The sequence below is a fragment of the Periophthalmus magnuspinnatus genome, chromosome 2 (assembly GCF_009829125.3).
Source record: "Periophthalmus magnuspinnatus isolate fPerMag1 chromosome 2, fPerMag1.2.pri, whole genome shotgun sequence".
Classification (NCBI taxonomy): Eukaryota; Metazoa; Chordata; class Actinopteri; order Gobiiformes; family Gobiidae; genus Periophthalmus; species Periophthalmus magnuspinnatus.
In genome coordinates, this window is record NC_047127.1 from 19393288 (window position 1) to 19412005 (window position 18718).

Sequence of the window (18718 nt, forward strand, 5' to 3'; positions counted from 1 at the left end):
GTGTTATGAAGGAGTAAGCTGTACTATTGATACTTTGCAGCTGATATCATCTACATTCTCTAGAGGTGTGACACTAACTGTAGGCACTGGAGGCCTCAAATAACATCACAGTCACAAGCTAGCTAGCATTAGTCAACAGTGATTCAGTCACTCTTATCTTCACTCATATTGATCATATATATATATATATATATATATATATATATATATAGATAGATAGATAGATAGATAGATAGATAGATAGATAGATAGATATAGATAAGGCGCTGTGCCTCTTCCCGCCGCTGGAGGGCGCTGTGCCTCTTCTCTCCGCTGGAGGGCGCTGTGCCTCTTCCCGCCGCTGGAGGGCGCTGTGCCTCTTCCCGCCGCTGGAGGGCGCTGTGCCTCTTCTCTCCGCTGGAGGGCGCTGTGCCTCTTCTCTCCGCTGGAGGGCGCTGTGCCTCTTCCCGCCGCTGGAGGGCGCTGTGCCTCTTCCCGCCGCTGGAGGGCGCTGTGCCTCTTCCCGCCGCTGGAGGGCGCTGTGCCTCTTCTCTCCGCTGGAGGGCGCTGTGCCTCTTCCCGCCGCTGGAGGGCGCTGTGCCTCTTCCCGCCGCTGGAGGGCGCTGTGTTACTTCAGAGGAGCACAGTTTCTGGTGTGCGTCACTTCTGCTGCGTGTTCCGCAGCCTCTGGTGCACTTTGTACTGGAGTTTGGTGTTTATCTGAAAGAATCCGCTGCTGTTCTGGTCCAGAAGGCCAAATAGCGCCAGGTAAGACATCCAAAGCCACGCACACTGAGCCGGGCCCCTGTCCAGGCCGCGTTTAGGAGCTGTTTGTCGGTCACTGAAGCCCTCCAGAGCCGTGTCCTTGACTGGTCCTGGAGCTAACAGCAGTAATGCTACGCACTGCAGAGTTTAAGGATTACACATCACCAAAGGGTTCAGATTAAGAGTGTGTCAGCTCCTCTCCGCACTTCTAAATATACATAATGTGTTTTAAATATACATAATGTGTTTTAAATGTATATAATGTGTTTTGTCCCCGGTAGATAAAAGGTTTGACCTGATATAACTCGTTCTGTTTGCTGTTAGTTTGTTGTTAGCATCGTGGCTACATGGCTGTTACAGATTTAGATTTATCTACAGATTACTCACGATTATGTCACATATATGGACATAAATGAAAGATTAGGCTGCTTATCATCACTGAGAATGTAGCCACAAAATGCACTCCAGTAAGGGCAAAATATTACTATACTCAAGTAGAAATAAAAAGCAGTGCAACAGGAATCACAGTTAGGATGTGTTTGACTGGGACAGAGTGCAGTAATCAACATTAATCACTATATTTCATCCTTTGCTCCTGGACAGATGGTAAAATTATCTCTCTACAAAACCATAAGGTCAAACTGTCTGGACAATGTCATTTGTAATTTGAGATTAATGACAAAACATTAAATAATGCACCAAGCCTGGTATTTTCAAAGAATAGACACAGAAATGAGACAAGCTAAATTATATCTGAAGGAGAAGTGCAATAAACACAAATGTTCAATATACATTCATATTGTTACATTAAGTATTTGCATAATGCGCTTCATTAGCCTTGATATCTTGCATGATTCTTATGTATCAAATGTCATTTCTAAAAGTACTCTTTTGCTCTTTGTATGTTGACAGCGTCATGTTGCGCCTGCCGACTGTGGGCCGAGCTCTCGCTGGAGCCGCCAAGAACAGCCGGGGCCCGAGCAGCTCTGGTGAGTGCTCTTTGTTCCATAAACTGTATAATAGAAGTCCTTATGTGAAGTCTGATGGTCTGAGAACCACATTTACATTGACATTCATTGTTTTATTTGGTGTTAGTAGTGCAGTGTTTCCCAGAGATTTTGTTAAGATTATGGTGGTACAAATTATTTTTATTTGGATAATTTCATCTCATTCAATTTGTGAAGTATAAATGATGTCATGCACTGCAGATATTTAATTTTTAACCAGTAATTTTTAAAACAATGAACAACAAAGTTAAAATTTTCTATGCCACTGTATAGTCCAGTTTATTTCAGACTATGGGTGACAGTCATAGTCTGAAATGGGGTGCACCATTGTCTCCTGTATTAACGGGAAAAACTGAATGTGCTTTAAAGCTGTGTAATCTAAACGTATCCTTTTGCCCATGCAAGCGCCCGTGCGTTCGGCGAGCTCTCTGGTCGAGGTGTTTGTGGACGGGAAACCGGTCGAGGTGGAGCCTGGGACCACAGTGCTACAGGTGAGGTTTTACTCAATGTTTTATAAAGCACATAAATTGATGTGGAGGGCCGCATTTGGCCCGCGGGCCTTGACTTTGACACATGTGGTATAGAGTAAATATAAAAAGCAGTCTGATGAATCTTACTAGACATGCAAAAACAAAATAATACATGTTTTCTGCCTGGCTTGTGTTAAAAGCCAGTACAAACATATTGGTTTCAACAGCTTCTTAAAAATTCAGATATTTTTGGTAGAGGTTTTGTAGGGCTAACTATTATTTTAGTAGTTGACTAGTGAAACGATTAGTGACTCTTTAAATACATTATCGACCGAATAAAGGTTGAAATTTGGTTACTGAAGGCAGAGAATATTTACAAATACAGTGCATTGTATATGAAAATCAAATGGTTTATTCCGGGGCTTTTCAGCACATTTTTTCCCCGAGGGTCAGATTTTTCGGAAGGTCAAAGGGCATCAACATCGCTTTGCAAAATTTCCTATTTAGTACTGAACCAGCATTAAACTAGGACAAGACTAGTACTGACCAGGTCTGAATCTGGACTATCTCAGACTTAAACCAGACATTTAACCAGGAATAAACTAGAAATAATCCAGAATTGAACTATGTTTAAATCAGGACCAAACCAGGACTAAACCATTAAACAGGAGAAAAGAAAGTTTTTAATATTTGGAAGATGGGCCACGGGTCGGATAAAGTAGTTTGGAGGGCCTGATTTGGAGGACTGTTCCAGAGTTTTCTAAGCAGTGCACTGTAGACAAATCTGCAACCAAATAGTTTTGTTTATCATTATTACACTGCCTGGCCAACAAAAAAGTCTCAGCCAAAAAAAGGTCACACTGTCTAATATTTGGTCGTTCCTCCTTTAGCTTTGATTACGGCACACATTTGCTGTGACATTGTTTCGATTTTGCTTCTGTAATGTCACAAGATTTATTTCCATCCAGTGTTGCATTAATTTTTCACCAAGATGTTGTATTGATGATGGTCGAGTCTGACGCTGCACAAACTCTTCTCCAGCACATCCCAAAGATTCTCACTGGGGTAAAGGTCTGGACTCTGTGGTGGACAATCCATGTGTGAAAATGATGTCTCCTGCTCCTGATCCACTCTGTCACTATTTGAGCCTGATGAATCCTGGCATTGTCATTTTGGAATATGCCTGTGTCATCAGGGAAGAAAAAATCCATTGATGGAATAACCTGGTCATTCAGTATATTCAGGTGTCAGCTGACCTCATTCTTTGAGCACAGACTGATGCTGAACCTAGACATGACCCGTACCTATAGGATCGTACTTATTTGCTTAGTTAAATCCAGGTGACAACTTTTTTTGGCCAGGCAGCACAATATATCGGCGCAATATTGACTGACTCATTAATCGGTATCACAAGAAAATAAATACATTGCAACAATTTTATGGAAATGGACTGAGCCAGTGCTGTCCGAGTGCTGTCCGAGTGCTGTCCGAGTGCTGTCCGAGTGCTGTCCGAGTGCTGTCCGAGTGCTGTACCGGGACTGAACCAGGACTGAACCAGGATTGAACCAGGACTGAACTGGATTTTTCTTCTTTAGTTCTACATTAGACTTGGGTTGGTCTTGGCTTTGTCTTTTGTTTTTTTGACTCAGTTTATTATTAGTACTAGTAGTAAATGAAAGCATTTACAATTTTTGTTTTAATTTAACTGAACTTCTTGTGCCAAAAAATCTTAAAATATCACAGTTATATTGTTGCAATATTTGATAACTATGTATTTTGTTAGATCTTTTTCTCATATCATGAAGCTTGAATGATTAGTCATACTGCATTGATCTGCTATTTTGTTCTTGTAGCTGTTTATGTGTTGTTAATGCTTTTCTACATGGTTGCTATGCCAACAAGGATGTGAAGGTTCTTTTGGTCAGTTACTGGTGTGTTTTTGGAGACTGGCTATAGAGATTTGCTGTTGTTTTGCTCTTGTTTTGGCGTGGAGGGGTTGCGGCCCACGGTAGGCCTTGTGTTCAGAAAATTAACTACCAGAATTCAATGCGTTTCTTACACCAGAACGCTACAATATTGTTGTTTTCAGGCATGTGAGAAAGCGGGAATCCAGATCCCCCGGTTCTGTTACCACGAGCGCCTGTCTGTGGCCGGAAACTGCCGCATGTGTTTGGTGGAGATCGAGAAGGCGCCAAAGGTACACTCACATCTGTATAAACACGTGGACTGTTTATGTGAGAATACCATCATCATTTGGTGAAATTTATGGTTTTGTAATTCCTTTTTGCTTGTGAAGCCGGTGGCCGCATGTGCGATGCCAGTGATGAAAGGATGGAACATTCTCACAAATTCAGAAAAAACACGCAAAGCCAGGTATGCTAAAAAAAAAACCTCTTTCTGATTCTGAAATAAAAGTCCAAAATATTTGTCGTTTCTGTTGTGAATCATGTGTTATTTCCAGAGAGGGAGTGATGGAGTTTCTCTTGGCCAACCATCCTCTGGACTGTCCCATCTGTGACCAGGGAGGAGAGTGTGACCTGCAGGTAAAACAACAGGCTTTAAAAAGCCTGAAGGTGGCACTTTGCTGAGTATTTAGATTTTTGTTTTGTTTTTTCAGGACCAGTCGATGCAGTTTGGCTCAGACCGAAGTCGATTCACTGAAGGAAAAAGAGCTGTGGAGGACAAGAACATCGGGCCACTCATCAAAACCATTATGACACGATGCATCCAGTGCACCCGTTGTGTCCGGTGAGGACGGGACCGGGGATGGGAGACAGGACCCAGGGATAGGACCATTAAAAAGACTCAAGCTGATAACTGACCATTACATGCCACTTTTGTTTAAACTTTCATTTAACAAAGGTTTTCATTGGTCTAATCACAACTATGTGTGGGCCCATGTTTACATTATGATTGTTTACATTCTGGTTGACACTCCCTGCTAAACCAGTGGTGTGTGCGGGAAGGGGCTTTACCTTTAACAGCTTTGCTTCTGATTGGCTGTTTGGTTGCTATGATACTCTCGGTCTGAATTCCAAATATGGAACTTTGCTCCAAATTGGCCGCAATAACTTCTAGCCACGATGAGCTCCATTTGGAGCCGAACAATGTGGGTGACATCAGACTCACTTAGTCACTTCTTTATACAGTCTGTGGTCTCTTTTGCTACCCGTGTCCAACCAGGAAGTAAAATTATAAACTTCACACAAATTAAAAACCTTGGAAAAAAAACGAGGCAAGATCTTTAGTAAAATCTTAAATATAAGTGAGCATTAATTCATTCTCACTGACAGTGGTATATTGAACTGTGCCTTGGTGAAAGTAGTAGGCTAACCTGTCATATGCACTTCAAATTTCGTTTTAAAACCTTGTTTGGTTTTTGCTCAGTTTTGCCAGTGAGATCGCTGGCGTGGAGGATCTGGGCACCACCGGCCGCGGGAATAACCTTCAGATTGGCACATACGTGGAGAAGATGTTTATGTCTGAGTTATCTGGCAACGTCATCGATGTGTGTCCTGTGGGCGCGCTCACCTCCAAACCCTATGCCTTTACCGCCCGGCCCTGGGAGACGAGGTATGGCTGTGTCAGATGCCCTCACACCCTCCTATAGCCCTGTAGTTTTAGAGCGAGATGGGGGCAGATGTTGTGGTGTGTTGGATAAATACAGGAGAACAGACCTAGTCATAGAAATGATCAGAGAAAACATTTGTGGACTTGACCATAAATATATGTTGAAGAATTTTCCAGTGTAATTCTTTTTTAGATTTTATTATAGTAACAATACATTTTTGTAGAGTAGAATAATTCCAAAATGTTCCTGATAATGAGGCCCAGTAATATAAATACAGAATACGTTACAATACATGAAAGAAGAGTGCAGATAAATGCTTCAGCTCCTTCTCATTTTAATATTTGGTGCTATTGTTTTGAAGGAAAACTGAGTCAATCGATGTTCTGGACGCTGTGGGCTCAAACATCATCGTGAGCACAAGAGGAGGAGAGGTCATGAGAGTCCTACCACGGCTCAATGAAGACATCAACGAGGAGTGGATCTCAGACAAAACCAGGTACCGGAGTACGGCTGCGATTAGGGATTGGACTGGGATCAGGAGTTAGACCGGGGGTTGGGGCTAGAGACTGGGGGCTGGGACCTACCACGGCTCAACGAAGACATCAACTAGGAGGATCTCAGACAAAACCAGATACCGGAGTAGGGCTGGGATTAGGGCATAGATTGGGGGCTGTGACTAGGGGCCAGAAACCAGTTCTGACAGAGATGTTGTAGACAGTCTTTTGCATTGCTCCTCCAGGTTTGCGTATGATGGTCTGAAGAGGCAGCGTTTGACTCAGCCTCTGGTGAAGGACGAGTCTGGACAGCTGAGCCCAACCACGTGGGAGGATGCTCTGACCAGAGTGGCAGGAGCTGTATGTTTGTCACCTACACTCTGTACCATTAGGCCTATCACTCATTTTGTACTATGATATTTTGCTTAAGAAAATATAGATAATAAACGTTGGTGTAATCACCAGGTCTGATCCATCGCAAAAGATGACGTTTAAGATTTAAACGTCATCTTTTGCTATAGAAAAACGGTAATATTGAGACTAATTTATGTCACTGACACAATAACAAGAAAAATGGATGGAGAAAATGGACAATAACTTTAAAGTAGTCCCCAAAAACTATTCTAAATGCAAAATATGGAGGAAAAAAAAGATCAATAAATAGACTGAAACACTTTTATATCTACAAGTCATAGAAATGATGTGTTCATCCCTCTACAGCTTAAATCTAATTGTAGAACAGGAAAAATAACAAAGCTCCCCACTAGTACTAAGAAAAAGTCCTCACCGTAAATATTGTTCCTCAAAAATGATGGTTTAAATCTAACATGGTTTATAAAACAAAAACATAACATAGCTTATTTATATCTGCTGTAAAAAAAACAAAAAAAAAACAACAACTTTTAAAATACCAGATCGATAAACAGTATCATTTGTTTTTTGGGTTGTTTTTTTTTTTGACTGTGTAATATGATGACATGTTTTGAATCCTTTCAGACAGTTCACATTTTTAACCAGGAGCGTTCACATCTGAGAGACTAAAAGATGAACTTCAAACTAATCTGTAGAAGTCTAAACCATAGGGTTTAATGCAGAATAACACCCCACTGACACACGCGAGGGCGTCTGACACATGTTTATTTGACCCGTTGTGCTTTGTGCTCAGCTCCAGAGCGTTAAGGGCAGTGAGGTCGCTGCCATCGCCGGAGGAATGGCCGATGCTGAAGCTTTGGTTTCCCTCAAAGATCTGCTCAACCGTCTGGACTCAGAAAACCTGTGCACGGAGGAGGTGTTTCCCACAGCAGGAGCAGGGTGAGACTGGCAGAGTGGTTAGCCTCTCCTCCTGTCAGTAAGGAGGTTGTGGGTTAGACTCCTGGTCTCTGTGTTACTGTGTCACAGTGGTTATCCTTTGTTTTCTTTCTCTCCACAGCACTGACTTGCGTTCAAACTACCTTCTGAACAGCACCATCGCTGGAATAGAGGAGAGTGACCTCCTTCTGCTCGTGGGGACCAACCCGAGATACGAAGCCCCACTTTTCAACGCAAGGATTAGAAAGAGGTAAGAAAGAAATGAGGAGGGAGAATAAGTATATGGTACAGAGGAGGTATACGGAACAGAGGAAAGAGTGAGTATACGGTACAGAGGAGGGAGAGTGAATATATGGTACAGAGGGACTGTGGATATAAATTATATGAAGGATAATGTTCCTGGTTTCTTGTCTTGTTTCTCAGCTGGCTTCATAATGAGCTGCAGGTGGCGCTGGTGGGACACAGTGTGGACCTGAGTTATTCGTATGATCATTTGGGGGAGGAGCCGGTGGTGCTGAGGGATCTTGCCAACGGCACACACCCGTTCTGTCAGGTCAGGACACACACCCGTTCTGTCAGGTCAGGACACACAACCGTTCTGTCGGGTCACGCTCGGGACACGCTCAGAACACGCTCACCTGTCACCCGTCACCCCTGGGGCTGACTTTTAAAGTTGATTTTTAAGAGGAATCATCTTTTCTTCTGGTACAGATCGTCTTCTCTTTTGTAAGATTAATGAACTGTACATGGTCTCTGACAAATAAAGAAAGAAAACATGCCTGAAGAGGTGCTAGATGTCATCCGTGCATGTTTGAGTGATCTAGTGATCTCTCCCGGCGGTATTCAAGCCCTCCTTACTGCAGCCTGTACACTACACCTTCACAAATGTGATATGACGTGCAGTAGTTTCATTAGTAAGATGCAGCTGTTTGTGCTGTAATGTCGCACTGAAGGGGGAGTGACTTAATGCAGGGAGCAAAGGGAGGCGAGACTTGGAGCCAGAGGTTACACTTTTTCTTTGTTGGTCATGTTGGGCCGTCAGACTGTGGAAATCCCATTCATGAGAATTACCGGACATTCAACTGTAAATGAATGAAATTTCTGTGGTGACATTTTATTTAACCTTTATTAATCATATATTTGCCTCTGACGACGAGGTGAAACAATCGTTTGATTTGACACGTTTTGAGTATCAGGAGGGGTTAGTGCCTTCACAGCCCAGGAGCTACTGTTCTCTAGCAGTGTTAATCGTCAGGCTGATGTGGCCAATCCAGGCACACAGTTTACACGCGTGGATCCAGAATTGACCCATAATAATGTCCAGTCACCACACAATCGCTTCAGTCATTTTTGCATAATAACTTGTACAACAAACAGCTAAATCCCTCTGGTTCTGACCCTTTCATTCTCATTCATACTCGTTCATTCTGGTGTTGTTGTGTTCTTTCAGGTCCTCTCCTCCTCCAAACGGCCCATGGTGGTCGTAGGCAGTTCAGCTCTGCAGAGGGAGGATGGGGCGGCCATTTTGAGCGCAGTGTCCACCATTGCACAGAACGCCCGGGCCAGCAGCGGCGTGGAGGACGGCTGGAAGGTGCTCAATGTACTGCACAGGTAACACGGTTACAAAACAATAATAGAACCGTTTTCCTATTGATACTCTGCGGTGACATCATGCTAGGGGTGTTCTACATGTTTGCCTGTTGCCTGCGGAATGTTCAGCAGTTACCATTGTGACACAATGCACACATTTGAAGATCATCTTAAAACTGAAGAAAAAATTCAAAATTTAGTTAAACCGCATATTTTCAGGAATATGTGATCAGTATGAGCCATATGGTTCTATGGCTTAAATTTTCAACAAAAACTAACCAAAACTGTTGGCTGATGCTACTGCTAGTTTGCTCACCTGTTGTAGTTCAGTCAGTTCTTTATGGACAGATTGTGTTGAAATAAAGCTCATATTTAAGTCTAACTTGAGTAGAAGTGCAGTGCCTTCAGTTAGTACCCCTAGGGAATGTGGATGGCATCAGCTGCAAAGTATCACTTGATTACATTGTTCTTTGCCCTGAAATATTCTAAAGGTAAATTCACAAATGTTGAACCTGATGGTTTCGATTAGTGAATCCAAGAACTCAGTGTTACAACAGAAATGTGCACTTTAAAATGTGCACTTTAGCGCCCTCTGTCTTTTTATCTATTACTGGCCAATGTAATGTGGTGTTTTCATCTGAAAGCCAAGCTGCATGTCACATCCTACGTAAAATTATAAACTTCATCAAAATGAAAACAGCAGAAAAAACTAGGCAACGTTTTAGGAAAATCTTAAATATATGTTTATTGAAATGAGTTGTCTAACCTTGTGTTTTGTTTCTCCTCAAGAGTTGCGAGTCAGGTGGCTGCTCTGGATCTGGGGTATAGACCCGGTGTAGACCCGATCCGTAGGAACCCTCCCCAGGTCCTGTTCCTTTTGGGAGCAGATGGAGGCTGTGTGACCCGAGCCGACCTGCCCAAGAACTGTCTCGTCATATACCAGGGTAATTCTAATACTACTAAGAATATACAAATGTCACTGACACTTTTAAATCTTCAATAGCTCCTTTAATTCTTAAGTTATACTCATCAAATTTTAGCAGTAGATAAACTGAACCTTCCGAGATTTTTGGCAATATATACGGTTATAATTGTTCACTTACACTTGAACTTATCACTACTTAAACTAGAGGAAGTAAAAATGACCTAGTTTTTAAAAATAATGTTTTTTAAGTGTCTACCATTTTCAGTTTGGCACTGAATAGCCCGATCCAACACACTTTACCTAACATTCGAAAGCATTTCCAGGCTTATGGCTCTCATTTGATCCTCGATATTACATTTTAAGTTGTTTATTATCTGGGGTTTATTCACAAACACCTTTTCTTTAAGATAGCCCCACAGGAAGAAATCGGGACTAGTCCAGTCTGTGGAGATCACATACTGCACCACGACTTATTATTCCTTTAATAACGCTTGGGGCATCTCTGGGATTAAAATGTTGATGGTAACACCTTTGGGTTTCTGAATTTGACCCATGTGACTCAAAGTACCACTGTACAATGAGGGTTCGTTCCTCAGTGCTATATTTGCTCATATAATGTCGGAAGGGTCGTTCTAAATGCTCTGAAAAAATAAAAGAAAAATATTTAGAAACAAAAGAGTTATGATTTTTTTCAGCCGTCAGTTACTTTTGGGCTACTACTGATAATATACCAGGGTAATACTGATACTACTGAGAATATACTACTGTTACCATACACTTTACAACACCGGACACTTTATAACACCGGTCACTTTAATAAGCCACTTTGCACTGTTGTTCTGATGCTGCTGTTGTATATATTTTTCTCCCTTTAAGTATTTCACTTGATTTTTTTTAAGCATATCTTTTTAACTTTGTGCATGCCCTTATTTGTATTTGTATTTATTCAGTGTGTTTATGTTGCACTTTTTCACCGAAGCAAGTTCCTAGTTTGTGAACTGTGTTCACAGACTATGGCAATAAAAGTCTAATGATTCTGATTCTGATACCAGAGGAATACTAATGTTACTGCTACTGTCACTGCTACTACTTCTACTGCTACCACTGCTAACTTTAATATACTACTTTTGATATACCTGGGTATTTAATACTAATAATGCTGCCAGAACTTACTACTAGTTCTACTGCTGTTACTGCTGTAGACTTGATTCTGATTCCACAGTTATAATAAAAACACTGTTTCTGTAGACATCTGTGTGATCCCTCAGTCGTCCAGGTCTGATCCATAACAAAAGAAACATAAAATCTGTCACTGGACAAAAAGTTGTAATGAGTGAAGATGTTTGGCATACTGCTGGACACTGCATTATAGCTGTCTGAAGGGAAGAGCGAACTACACTGAAACTGTAAACAGCTTTTGTTTCTGTCAATGGGCCGTCTTGCGCTCTCAACTATTGTTTATTTTGTGTTGATTATGCTATTGATGACGAGGACCATTGACTCTTAGTTATAATCGTCAGGAGTTGATACACATAAAACAAAGTGGACTTGCTAGAGTAATTCTGCTACAATGGCCCTGGCACTGGCCTTCCTCATCTGGCTACTGTTCCAGCATTCCTGGTGCGCACGGGCATTTACCTTCCCGAAAAAGGAGACGCCGCGGGATCCACGGTGGCTTGCTCGTCAAGCTTAAGTTTTGGCTGGCTCATTCTTCTGGATCTTCCCCCGCTGATGTTCCAGGTGAATATCGGAACCACTTTCAGCGCCTTGTCTTGCGGCGCGCTTTGGTCCCCGTTGGCACCTGGTTGGTCCCTGTGACGCACGCCGAGGAGCCGGCAGGTCTGCGCTACTGTCGGCATTAGTTGCTGTGAACTGTGCTAATCTCCGATAGCTAACCAGGGCAGATCCGACGGTGAACAACATCCAGATTCCTATTAACTGTGCGCTTGTGAATGCACGGTCAGTGATGAACAAGACTTTTATTTTGCGGGACTTCTCTGCGCAATCGCTGGATGTATTGTTTGTGACTGAAACGTGGACACGCATAGGTGAGTCTTCCGCTTTCTCGGAGCTGGTACCACTGAGCTGCAGCTTTGTTAATGTGCCAAGAAAGACGGGTCGTGGTGGTGGCATAGCTGCGATTTTTAAAGACAGTTTAAAGTTTAAAGGCACCGTGCCACTGTCTTACGCATCATTCGAATTGTGCTGCTTTGAACTGGGGCAATCTGATCCGGTGTTGTGCGCTCTTATCTATCGGCCACCTAAGCACAACAAAGACTTTCTGAAAGAGTTCTCTGAATTTGTATCTACTGTTGTGACACAGTATGACCGTCTTTTAATTGTGGGTGACTGGAATATACATGTTTGTTGTCCCTCCAAACCTTTGGCCACGGAGTTTTTTGATTTGATTGATGCTTTTAATTTCACACATGTTACTGGCGCCACTCATGAACATGGTCATACTTTGGATTTGGTTTTGTCGCACGGTCTGGATATCAATAATGTTCAGGGTGATGCTGTGTTTTTTGATTTGATTTTATGTTGAATGACCCATGCAAACACAGTCCTTCTGTGCTCTATCGGCGCCAGCTAAAGCCGACATCTGCGGCAAGTTTTTGTGATTCTTTCACTTGCAATCCACTGACTGTTGCACAGGGCACAGAGCAACTTGTATCTACCTTTTTTATCAACTTGCAATAGCATTATGAACACTATTGTGCCACTCAAAATTGTGCACCCTAAAGCTAAACAAGATCCCTGGCTTAATGAAATAACTAGAGAGGCTAGGCGTGAGTGCAGAAGAGCAGAGCGCAGGTGGAAGAAAGATGGACTGGAGGTGTCACATCAAATTTTTAAGAAATAGGTGGTGTCATATTACCGAAGGGGAAAAAACTAAATATTTTTCAAATCATTGTGACAAACCAAGAGTTCTTTTTAAAACAATTGGGTCTATTTTAAATCCCACCAAATCCTCCACTCTGCAGCCTACAGCAGCTGTTTGTAACAGTTTCTTAAAGTTCTTTTGTGATAAAGTTGCCACCATTAGGGCCAGTATCACTGTCACATCCTTTATTCCAGCAATAGCACATACGTGCATAGCTGTTTTTGACCAATTTACACCTGTGTCTCTTTAACTTCTCACTACTATAGTGAAGAATTTAAAACCCTCATGCTGTCCCTCTGACAGTGTCCCTTCACAGCTCTTTAAAGAGGTCTGGCAGTCAATCGGTCCTGATGTAACAATGATTGTGAATAGTCGTCTGGTCTCAGGAACGGTTCCTATGTTTTGCAAACAGGCTGTAGTTGAACCTCTTATTAAAAGGCACGTCTTCATAGTTAGGTTCTCTTGAATTATAGGCCTATATCTAAGCTTCCTTTTATGTCAAAAATCTTAGAGAAAACGGCCTTAGCTCAGCTACAAACATTTCTGGATATAAACAGCATTTTAGACAGCTTGCAGTCAGGATATAAATCTTTTCATAGCACAGAGTCTGCACTTTTAAAGGTTTTTAATGACATGTTTTTAATGAATGATTCTGGTGATTTAGCCTTTTTAGTGCTTTTAGACTTGACTGCTGCAATGAAACTTAAACTGAGGTGATAGTGTTTTGGCCCAGTGTCGGTGCGAGCTCCTCTTTAGACATGGGACTCATTATGGACTCTGATTTTAAACTTGATAAACAGGTCAACGTGGTTGTGAAATCCAGTTTTTATCATCTTCGTCTTTTAGCTAAAATTAAGTCTATTTTATCTTTTTTCGGATTTTGAGCGCGTGATGCATGCTTTTATTTCCTCTCGTTTGGACGACTGCAATGCACTTTATGTAGGAATTAACCAAAATGCACTTTATCACTTGAAGTTAGTCCAAAACGCTGCTGCCTGACTTTTAACAGGAAATAAAAAACATGAACACATCACTCTAATTCTTGCGTCTTTGCACTGGCTTCCTGTTCATTTTAGAATTGATTTTAAGATTTTATTGTTTGTTTTTAAAGCTTTGAATGGACTGGCCCCAGATTACATCTCGGACCTCATCCAAATTTATTCTCCGGCGCGCGCACTGAGGTCCGAGGGCCAGCTCCAGCTCGTGGTGCCTAAGATGAGACTTAAAACCAGAGGAGACAGAGCCTTTTCTGTGGCTGGTCCAAAGCTCTGGAATGTTCTGCCTTGTCACGTCAAAACAGCTCCCACTGTGGAGTGTTTTAAGTCTCGTCTTAAGACCCACTTTTACACTCTGACTTTTAACTCCGCATGAGTCGTATGGTCCTCTGTTGTCTTTTATGGATTTGTTCCTTTTGATTTTATTTGCTTGTTTTATTAGATTTTATTGTTTTATTGGTAATTGTTATATTGCTTTTATATACATATTTATTATTTTAATTTTGCTATTTTATTCTAGTCTATGTTGATTTACTTAATTAGTTGTTTTTATTTATATGTGCAGCACTTTGGAAACTGCATTTGTGAAATGTGCTATATAAATAAAGTGGATTGGATTTTTCAGTATCAATATGTGCTCAAATTTTAGGTACATACAAGTCTCTTACAATTGAGGCATCGCACATGTATTTAAATACTCTGATTTTGTCTGGTTTTCTGTACTGCATAACAAGCTGGTCACAGGCTTGCCAAACAGCCTTAAAGCCTCTTGAATCAATGTATAAATGCACGCTAAAGATGCACAACAAGAACCCCAGACAGTATCACCACTGTTATATCCTCTCCAAATACGGCTTTCAAAATTTTGATAAACTGCTAATATATGCGAACATGTGTCTGCTATTTAAAATTATTAATGGTATTGCTAGTCCTCCCCTAAGAGGGTTTGTCTCACTGAGCTCAGAAAAAACTACTCGAGTCACTAGGGCAACCTCTAGAGGAGAGTGTAGCGTTCCAAAATGTAGGACTTCTTTCACTAAATTGACTTTCTCTATTGTTACTATGAGTCAATAGTTTGTCAAATGAGATTATAACATGCACAAGTTTTTAAAAGTTTGCACATGTGACAAAGAAATGGCTAATATCACCCATTAGTGAATGTGTTTGAAAGAAAGAGTATTTGTATATCTGAGGTTGAGTGATTGTGCGTGTGCGTGTGAGAGAGTGTGAGAGTGTGTGAGTGAACTGAATGTTTATAGAAATGGTGTATTTGAGGGACGAGATGTGTTGTATTAGATGTATGTATTATATATTTACTGGTCTTTCATCCACCTACACAAAACTGTTACTCTTACTCAACATCAGCCTGTCCAGGGACGACAGGTGGAAATTAGGATTTAATCTGGCACCATACATCTTTCCTCTTTTGTTTAAAGTCAATGTAATGTTGTGCACTGTCCCTGTCCAAATAAAAGCATACCATACCAAATGAGTATTTAGTTTCAATACTAGCTTTAGTATCAATTAGTATCTGATTTTTTTTTATACTTTTGACAGCCCTACTTTAGAAACGGTACAAAATAGTATATTCCTCACATGTCTTTGACTCCCTTACAGGTCACCATGGCGACGTAGGAGCCCCGATGGCCGACATCATTCTCCCCGGCGCAGCGTACACCGAGAAGAATGCCACCTATGTCAACACAGAAGGGCGAAGCCAGCACACAAAGATGGCCGTCACTCCTCCGGGGATGGCACGCGAAGACTGGAGGATCATCAGAGCCGTGTCTGAGGTATTTCCACGTCTTTATAACTTCTGAATGATCTTATCAGATCATTCAGATTTGGGCTGTAATAGAAAAACTCTCGGTGGACTAATCATATATATATATATATATATATATATATGTATATATGTATATATGTATGTGTGTGTGACAAAAGCGCTTCAAGCTATTCTGTACCTCTGTGTATCTGACCTAAACTGCACTCACAAGACTACACCTGCAGGGGCAGCTCATGCAAAAACTATTGGATTTATACAAAGACAGATTCAACTTGTGAATAATACATTTTAATCTGCCTTTTTATATTTAAATTAAAAAAAAGCCAAATTTTGAGCTCACTCCTTTCTTCTGTTGTCCCACACAAATCCTAATCTAAATAAAACAATGGATAAACAACATTAGAAAATAGATACAAAAAATAGCATTGTTGTTTCATTCACACGTTTGACACACAAATCCTGCATCACAAAGAACAGGAAGTGTTTTTAAACTCCACACACCTTCACTAGAATCACTTGGATCATTTCAGTCCTGGAATTGCCAATCTCTACTGAACTAAAGGTAAAAGGAGCTGTTAACTGGAAAACTACCACTTCATGACATCACAATATGGAATAGAGCATTTTGAGCTTTGGACAGACTAATAATGAAGTGTTACTCAAACATGTGTGAATGAAACAAAACACACCTCCAGGTCTGTTTTTGAGGTGGTAAGAACATTCTAACATGGCTTAAAGCTCACCACAGTTCATTCTGAGTAAAAATATAGGACCTTTTAAAATCTAGACCCATATATTTTCTTGCTGTAGCTGGCCGGTGTACCACTGCCCTATGACACTCTGGAGGAAGTGCGGAGCAGACTGTCGGAAGTGTCCCCAAACCTGGTCCGATACGATGACGTAGAAGAGGCCAACTACTTCAGACAGGCTAACGAGCTCTCACAGGTGAGACGTACACCTGCCCACACTCACACAGCATTCTACACAGTCCCTCTAGTTTCTGAGACAGGGCAGGAGGAGGATATGTTGGAGTTTGCTGTTTAACTGTCAGATGCAGATTTGTTGACCTGGTTCATATCTCTCTAAACACTGAGCCTATCCACATGAAACAAAGATCAGCACAAAGTTCAGCATCTTCTCTGAAAGTGTAAATAAACAAAAGTCGAATGATTTTGTCACAATAGTGTCCGAAAGTGGAGCCATTACTCAACCCCAGAGACGTGATTGTTGTCAGTTTAAAGGACTTCAAGCCATAAGATTACTATGACGAGTTTGTGGAGCTGATCCCAAACTAATAATGAGAAAGTTCAACATTTGTGGATCATAAATTTGGAGATTTCTTTAAAAAAAAGTCAGTCTCAGAGTTATATAGACCCCTGCCCTCCAACTGAAATCATCACATCATCAGATTCTGTAACATGAATTTTAGGAGCAGATGGTGATTGTTTTGTTTTTTTCCTCTGACAGACGGTGAACCAGGACTTGATTTCAGCTCCTCTGATCCCTCCTCAGGTTTCTGTAAAAGACTTCTACATGACAGGTACGAGGCAACAGGGCTTGGCCAAGAAAGTTTTTAACAATTATGTCTTGGTTTGGTGGGATAATACCTGTGGCAAATATTTATCATAGTTTTACACCAGTTAAGTGGCAGTTTGTAGAGAAAGTTAACAAGAAAGTTAGAAATATAGGAAGTAGCGCTGAGTGGCAAATCAGAATCCCTCGACTTATGTCATCAACTTTGAAAACTCCATCCAACACAGAGACATGCACGAGGAAGGCATTTTACTGACACTTTAAGCCTTTATTTAACTAAATAAAAAAATTGAAACAACCTAGCAAGATCATAAATATAATGGTATTACTTGTACATTAGTGAAATGAGTCGTGCAACCCGTTATGTGCACATGTCAGAGCTGCTTTTCATGTAGCTAATGCTGAAGGATATTTCCACCTTTCTGAATCATCCCCCCCTATGATGCTTGAATTGTCATGTTTAATCTTTGTGTTTTCCTCCAGACTCGATCTCTCGTGCGTCGCAGACTATGGCCAAATGTGTCAAAGCGGTGACAGAAGGAGCAGCAGCAGTGGAAGAACCCTCTGTTTGTTAGAGACCGGTTTAAAATACACACTTCATGTACTTTTACTGCACAGATAGTCACAGTACTACAATACCAGAGTACTCCGTTCCTTCAGTGCTTGAGGCTGACGCTCCTCCATGATCATTGTTGTTCCTGGTGTGTCTAATTTAAAATGTTGCATTTATTTACAGCTGGGAGCTGCTTTGTTGAATAAAGCTTAGATAATTGTAAGTATGAATAAAATGTTATGTCTTTACACCAGTTTGTTCTGATTTTCTGATAAAACATTACAAGTTTAACATAAATGCATGCACAATTTAAATTATATTCCTAAGATAGGAAAGTGGCAATTGGTAATTGAGTGGGTCTTTTGGGTAAGTGTACTTTAATGAATCGATTATAAACCTGTACTTGTAACTAACTACAATTGCATAGCTAGAATTGTACTAAGTTCTAGTACATTTAAAATCATATGAATACTGACTACAGCACAAGTTCAAATTGTCTCAGCCCCTCTGCATCTGCTTCTTTCTAAAGCGACAAACTGATAACTGCTGTGCCTCTCGTGCTCTGATTGGACAGAGCTTAGGCAGTAGCAGATCGTGGTTTGAATTGACTAATGGTCAATTCAAACCATGATTGAATTGAATGGTTTCGTTGATATAAAGCACCGATCAAAAATGCTAAGATCTGTGAAAAAGTAACTTGTAACTAATACTAGTGTTTTATTTTTTTCTATGTATACTTTTTAACTTAAGTTTATGCAAGTACTTGTATCCAGTACTTGTAATTGAGTATATTTTTTGCCATGTAACTCTACTTTTACCTGAATACAAATTTCAGCACTCTTTCCACTACTGATCACT

The 18718-nt window shown here is 41.0% G+C and overlaps 1 protein-coding gene across 1 annotated transcript; it reads left to right on the forward strand.

Annotated features, from left to right (window-relative positions):
- Positions 1-617: 617 nt before the first annotated feature.
- ndufs1 (NADH:ubiquinone oxidoreductase core subunit S1) lies at positions 618-18104 on the forward strand. Its single transcript, XM_033979489.2, has 19 exons — positions 618-747; positions 1657-1733; positions 2157-2242; positions 4311-4418; positions 4518-4594; positions 4683-4764; positions 4839-4969; positions 5609-5794; positions 6154-6288; positions 6532-6646; positions 7452-7597; positions 7716-7844; positions 8018-8147; positions 9045-9205; positions 9974-10128; positions 15606-15781; positions 16585-16719; positions 17242-17314; positions 17791-18104. Exons 2-19 carry the CDS (start codon positions 1661-1663, stop codon positions 17880-17882), a joined length of 2190 nt encoding a protein of 729 aa, XP_033835380.1. The 5' UTR covers positions 618-747; positions 1657-1660; the 3' UTR covers positions 17883-18104.
- The last annotated feature ends 614 nt before the right edge of the window (positions 18105-18718 follow it).

Excerpts from the sequence above, each read along its gene's own strand:
- ndufs1 (XM_033979489.2), top strand. The coding sequence starts at position 1,661 with ATGTTGCGCCTGCCGACTGTGGGCCGAGCTCTCGCTGGAGCCGCCAAG. Across the intron at positions 4,595-4,682 it reads GAAAAAACACGCAAAGCCAG|AGAGGGAGTGATGGAGTTTC; the intron begins GTATGCTAAAAA and ends TGTTATTTCCAG. Across the intron at positions 9,206-9,973 it reads GTGCTCAATGTACTGCACAG|AGTTGCGAGTCAGGTGGCTG; the intron begins GTAACACGGTTA and ends TTTCTCCTCAAG.